Raw genomic sequence first — 6,072 nt, 5'->3', positions numbered from 1 at the left:
CTCACCGCAACCTCCGCCTCCTGGGTTCAGGCAATTCTCCTGCCTCAGCCTCCTGAGTAGCTGGGATTATAGGCACGCACCACCATGCCCAGCTAATTTTTTGTATTTTTAGTAGAAACGGGGTTTCACCATATTGACCAGGATGGTCTCGATCTCTTGACCTCGTGATCCACCCGCCTCAGCCTCCCAAAGTGCTGGGATTACAGGCTTGAGCCACCGCACCCGGCCTTGTGAGTCTTATTATTGACGAATCTATGCAGGGCCTAACACATAACAGGTGAGCAAGAAACCAGGGCAGGGGAGCCTGGAAAAAGCCAGGAGAGAAGCCTGGGAAAGGAAAGAAGGAGGTTGGGCTGAGCTGGTAGTGAGGTGAGGAGATAGCAGGGGGGTGCCCACCCCATTCCCCCAACCCTTCACCCACTCCACCACTCTGCTCACATCCAGGAAGCCAGAGAGCTCCGTCTGCAGCAGCTCTTTCAGCTCCTTCTTGCTCAGCTTGTACTTGTCCCCCTCTTTGCCCGAGTGGGCGTGGAACACGTTGATGAGGGTCTCCATCGCCGTCTCCAGCTCAGAGCCCATTGCGGCAGTGCACCTACCCAACCCCATCATGGAAATGAGCTGAGGACCAGGCCTCAGGTACCTGGGGTCTAGGTGAGGGGAGCCCTCAGGCCTGGCCCTGGGTGACAGCTCAAATAGCTGCGGGATTAGAGCCCTCCTGCAATTGATCTTTCCCTGAGATTTTACAATGTGAGGGAAACCCCAGCAGACCTAAATGCAGACCTGTTCCCCCTGTCCCTCAGTCTGTACCCCAGCCAGAGGGAAACAGGGTTGGGGCATGGAGAGAGCAGTTGGAGCTGGGCTGGCTCCAGAGGCTTGTGGTAGATGCCTGCGGTGGCTGCCCAGGCAGGGATTGAGGAGGGTGGGGCAGGAAGGGGTGGTCACAGGACTGGGCCATGCTTTCTCTGGCTCTATTTTTACCTTGGATCTTGCCTGCCTAGCATAGCTAAGCCCTGCTGTTGAGGGTGGTGGGCTGGGGTGTCCACTACAGCCTTGCCTCTGCTGCCCACCCCTAACAAAGGAGTCAGTCTGATCCCCCCCCCCCCCCCCGTCAGCCTGGTAGAGGGGGTGACAGCCCCAGTGGGTGGCCTAAGGCTTCTGGGGGAGGGAGGTCTCACTGACTCTGAGCTTCCTGTTAGCAGCTGGGGGCCCCTTTTGGTCCTTCAACTCTGTTATCTCCTGAACATGTCATTTTGACTTCTCTGAGGTATGCTCCCATAACCTCTGCAAAACTATCCTTTTCATCTAGTGGGTAGCAGGATGGGAGAGAAGTCTGTCTGAGCCTTTTCCCTGGAGCCAGGGTTCCCAGGGATGGGGAGAGGAGACCTGCAGGCATTGTCCCTGTGATTGCCCACTCCTGGTTGATTCAGGGACACTGAGAGCAGGGGGAGTGGGGCTGGTATGTGATGGGGGAGATAAAGGGCTGAGAGCATGCGGTCCTTTGAGTTCAAGGGGCCAGGAGAGAGTAGAAGAAAGGAGGGGTCTGTTGAGAGAGGAGCCCGCCAAACCAGGGGGCCTCTTTCCCTTGGCCCTGGGAGTCTGGCCCCCCACAGCCCCATGGGGGCAGCTCAGATGTCTGGGATCAGATGTCCCCATCCTTCCCCAGGACTAGGGGGCTAGACAATGGGCCCTGATCGAATGACATCCCAGTTTTTCAATGGGGCCCTTGTGAGTGTCATCTGAGCTCCGGACCTGAGAAGTGGTTGTCACAGAGACATGAGGGAGATGGAACCCAAGCCATAGCTGATGAGGGGATAAAGGGTGCTCGAGGGAGGGATGCTGGAGGCTTGATTACCCGCTGCATGCCAGAGGGGCAGCTGGAGGTCGCGTGGAGCCCTAGAGCAGCCTGGGATTTTATGTGGGGCCAGTTCTGAGAGGACTTGGGGGCAGGGCAGATGGGAAAACAAAGAGGAAAGAATTGGGGGAAAGGGGAGTCAAGACCTCTGGGCCAAAAAGGGGAGGAGGAGAAAGGGGAGGTCCTGCGGAGGCAGTGTGGAAAGGGGCACAGCACCCTACATCCCCCCTTCCCCATATCATGGGTGGCTCGCCCTGCCACCCCCAGACTCCTCAGGGACCTGAGCTCTTGTCAAGGCAGGGTGGGGGTGGCAGACACTAAGGCTGGCAGAGGGCAGAGGGGTGGGCGCAGAAACAGCTGTTGTATCTGCTCTCTTCTCACCCCACAGGAGGCGAGGTAGGGGAGTACAGGGGCCCTCCCCAACACCTGGGAGACAGAAGGGGGCTTGGCAGGGACTTGAGGGCTCCCTGGGGAGGGCCAGGTGGCCAGGAAGCTCAGGGTGGGTTCCCCACTGGCTTCCTCCTTTGCTGAGCTGCCAGTTCTCTCTCTGACCTTTGGTTCATTTGCCTCTCCTCCCACCTTCCAGACTCTGTCTCCCCCAAATCCCAAACTGCCCTCACCCTGACTGACTCCTGCCAGATCCTCAGTGCTCCACCGCGCTATGGTCCCCAGCTCTTCAGAGCCCTTCTGAAGACCCCTCTCCCCAAAGCTGGCAGGCCAGGGACCAGCCCAGTGGGGCAGGGTACTCACGGTCGGCCTGGGCCTGAGGTGGGAGCAGGTTCTGGACAGACGGCCGAGGCTGCAAATGTGGCTGTTGGAGCTGTGTGTGGAGACCTGTCTTCGGCCGTCCCTCCCCCGCTGACCCCCCCACCGACTCCACCCCTTCACAGGCGGACACCCTGTGGGGCAAGGGGCCAGGAGCTGACAGAGGCGCCCTCTGTCTCCTGGGCTGGAACAGGCGGCCCTTGTCTCTTTCCAGCCTTGCCTGGCCCGTTCCTTTCTCCCTGGGCAGCAGTGGATGGTGCAGGGGAAGAGGTGGGAAGGAGATCCTGGGAAGGAACTGGACATCTCACCCAAAGCTGGGCCCTGTAGCACCTGTGGCTGGCTGTGCTGGATGAGCTGGGGAAGGGGGGAATTCTGCTCAGGGGCTCTTAGTCTGCGGCTCCTCCATGCAACCTCACTGAGAGGACCCTCAATGAGTAACTTAGTCTTGGGAGCCTGAGACCCCACAGAGGGATTTCAATCCCAGACTCTTCAATGGAGGTCTCAACTTGGATCCCTCTCTGTGGGTGGGGCCTCAGCCTGGGGTTCTCTGAGGGATCTTGGTCTGTAGCATCCTTTGTGGGTCTCATTTTTTTTTTTTTTTGAGACTGAGTCTTACTCTGTCACCCAGGCTGGAGTGCAATGGCGCAATCTAGGCTCGCTGCAACCTCTGCCTCCTGGGTTCCAGTGGTTCTCCTGCCTCAACCTCCTGAGTAGCTGACATTACAGGCGTGCACCACCACACCCAGCTAATTTTTGTATTTTTAGTAGAGAAAGGGTTTCATCATGTTGGTCAGGCTGGTCTGGAACTCCTGACTTCAGATGATACGCCCGCCTCGGCCTCATAAAGTGCTGGGGTTACAGGCGTGAGCCACTGCGCCCCGTCTGTGGGGTCTCATTTTAAGGGGCCAACATGTGTATCTCAGATTGGGCCTCCAAATGTTGAGGTCCCTCAATTGGTTGCCTCCCCCTTCCGCCGCTCAGCATACACACTCCTGATTAGATGTGGGGTGTGGTGGCAGCAGCCCCGAATATTGAGAGGAGTTGGACTCTGGGACCCCTGCTGAACATTTGTCCAGGCAGCTCTTCTCCCTGACCAAGTGGGGGCGCTTGTGTGGCTGGCAGGGAGCCCGGGTCCAGGCCTGAGGGTTCAGGACGAGAGGCGTGATTGGGCGGTCTCTGCTCTTCAGGATCCACCACGGAAATTTGACACCTCCGGGCTTGGAAGCTGCTCTCTCCTCTTTCCCCTGCTGCTTATAAACCTCAGCCCTGAGGCTCCAGCTCGCTGCACCCCATCTCTTTGCCCGGTGAGTCTCTTGACGGACCCTGGAGGGAGCCTGGAGATCATTTTTAATTCCTGGGCTCCCAGGTCCCTCCCCCAGGGCCAGCTCAGGCAGGAATTCAGGAAGCAGCTTCGGGTGATCGAACAACAGTGCGTGCAGGAGTGCGTGGCGGGGTGGACGGGTGGACGGAAATGAGAGTGCCTCCCTCCTGCTCCACCCACTGCACCCCCGGGGGCTGTAAGTGCCTGTACTAAACCCGTCCTGGGGCAGGGAGTCAGAGGCGCCCCATTCCAGGACCTTTGTCCCCGGGAGACAGGAGCGGGGAGTACCTGTGGGGTCCTGGGCTCAGCACTCTGCCCTGCTGCCCCTGAGGAGAGGTGAGGGTGGAGCAGGGCAGAGAAAATGCCAGCTCTGATCACAGCGGGACGTTTGCCAGACCCTGTGCTTCTCTGCTGGGAAGAGCAGCGCTGAGTGTGTGTGGGCGGATGCGGGCTCAGGAGACCAGGGCCCAACATAAACAAGTTTTGGAGACAAACAACCTCATGACGGTGTGAGGCTGGGTGAGACAAGAAGGGACTCTTGAGACAGACACCCCACAGAGGAGCCAACAGACTCAAAGGACTCCAAGAAGGACGCTCAGACTGAAAACCTCTCAGGTAAGGGGGGGTCTCCAGACCAAGGGATCACCACAGAGGGGTCCCTAAGCCACAGACACCTAAAAAGGACCCCAGACTGTGAGACCTACAGAAAAGGGGGTTTCTACCGAACCTCCTGCCCCCACCTAAACTGAGATGCTGTTGCCTGATCTGCTGCTTCAAGCTCAACCCCTGTTCTCTCCCGCTTTCCCCATAATGCCCCCTCCAGGCTGAGACCTGAGGTGGTAACACCAAGGCAGTGGCCTTCTGAACCATTCCTGCATCTAGGCCTCCCTGACTCTCCCCCTCTGCTCCTTCTCTGTTCCACAGCCCTGACAAAGGTCAGCCAGCCCCTGAGGACATCAGCTTCGGCCTTAGGGTCCTAATGGCAGCAGAACCACTGACAGAGCTGGAGCTGGCCATTGAGACCGTGGTCACCACCTTCTTCACCTTTGCGAAGCAGGAGGGCCAGAAGGGCAGCCTCAACACCGCTGAGTTTAAGGAGCTGGTTACCCAGCAGTTGCCCCATCTGCTCAAGGTAGGCAGAGGTCTGGGACTGAGATTTTGTGAGACCATGATTATGGGACACTGTGTTGAGCAGGTGATAGTGCTGAGTACGATGATGTGACCACAAGAAAGGGTGTGGGTGGTTGCATGTGTAAATGGTTTCAGGTTTTCTTTTTTTTTTTTTGAGACAGTCTCACTCTGTCGCCCAGGCAGAAGTGCAGTGGTGCGATCTTGGCTCACTGCAATCTCTGCCTCTGGGGCTCAAGCGATTCTCCTGCCTCAGCTTCCTGAGTAGCTGGGATTACAGGTGTGTGCCACCACACCCAATTTTTGTATTCTTAGTAGAGACAGGTTTTTACCATGTTGGCCAGGCTGGTCTCAAACTCCTGACCTCAAATGATCCACCTGCCTCGGCCTCCCAAAGTGCTGGGATTACAGGCACGAGCCACTGTGTCTGACCTGGTTGTGGGTTTTCTTGCCTGGTGTGTATGTGTGTGTGTTTGCGGGTGCATGCATGTAATTAGATAAGCAAAGATACTGTGTGTCAGTGGGAGTATGTGCTTGTATCAGATGATGCTGTTGGGTTCTCGTGTATACTCTGTGCCTTTCTGGTTTAATTTCCCCAAGACAGGACTGGACCCAGAGCTGGCTCCCAGGAGATTCACAGACCATCACAGCTAGAAGGACGCCAAGAGAAAACACAGTCCACATTTCTCACTTCACATATATGGCCCCTGTGCAAGGATGACACACAAATTTGTGAAGCGTTCCATATTAGAAAAAAAGAAAGAAAGAAAATATAGCCAAATTGATGGAGTCATAGACCTCAATGTAGGGGTCTACAGGATGCATCTGTGAGGACTCCCCACCTGCTATGGGCATCCCCTCAATAGGGTGTCTGACAGGGTCGTTCCTTCTCTGCCACTCACAGGCCGGAGTCAGGACTTAAATTTTATCGACTCTGGGCTGGAAGAGGCCTGGTCATTTTCCAGGCTGTTGGCAGTTTCTTTTCTTTTTTTTTTTTTTTTTTTTT

At 56.7% G+C, this 6,072-nt stretch overlaps 2 protein-coding genes across 4 annotated transcripts in view; one reads left to right on the top strand and one right to left on the bottom strand.

Moving 5' to 3' along the window:
• S100A1 (S100 calcium binding protein A1) overlaps positions 1 to 2,725 on the bottom strand; it is a 4,979-nt gene extending 2,254 nt beyond the window's left edge. The window contains exons 1-2 of the mRNA XM_017513318.2: positions 2,603 to 2,725; positions 439 to 592 (exon numbers count right to left, since the gene is read on the bottom strand). Of these exons, the coding sequence (XP_017368807.1) occupies positions 439 to 579 (141 nt within the window). The 5' untranslated portion in view covers positions 580 to 592; positions 2,603 to 2,725. The remainder of the gene's footprint in view (positions 1 to 438; positions 593 to 2,602) is intronic.
• Positions 985 to 5,802, top strand: S100A13 (S100 calcium binding protein A13). Of its 3 annotated transcripts, none has more exons than XM_017513320.2 (3): positions 985 to 1,264; positions 4,874 to 5,070; positions 5,671 to 5,802. In XM_017513320.2, exons 2-3 carry the CDS (start codon positions 4,918 to 4,920, stop codon positions 5,785 to 5,787), a joined length of 270 nt encoding a protein of 89 aa, XP_017368809.1. In that variant the 5' UTR covers positions 985 to 1,264; positions 4,874 to 4,917; the 3' UTR covers positions 5,788 to 5,802. The 3 variants fall into 3 exon arrangements, with proteins under 3 accessions (XP_017368809.1, XP_017368808.1, XP_017368810.1); XM_017513319.2 differs by lacking the exon at positions 985 to 1,264 and adding an exon at positions 3,723 to 3,921; XM_017513321.2 differs by lacking the exon at positions 985 to 1,264 and adding an exon at positions 3,930 to 4,046.
• The last annotated feature ends 270 nt before the right edge of the window (positions 5,803 to 6,072 follow it).

Source organism: Cebus imitator, unplaced genomic scaffold, assembly GCF_001604975.1.
Source record: "Cebus imitator isolate Cc_AM_T3 unplaced genomic scaffold, Cebus_imitator-1.0 Scaffold491, whole genome shotgun sequence".
NCBI lineage: Eukaryota > Metazoa > Chordata > Mammalia > Primates > Cebidae > Cebus > Cebus imitator.
Note: the sequence above shows the minus strand (reverse complement) of the source record. Positions and strands in the feature narration are given on the sequence as shown.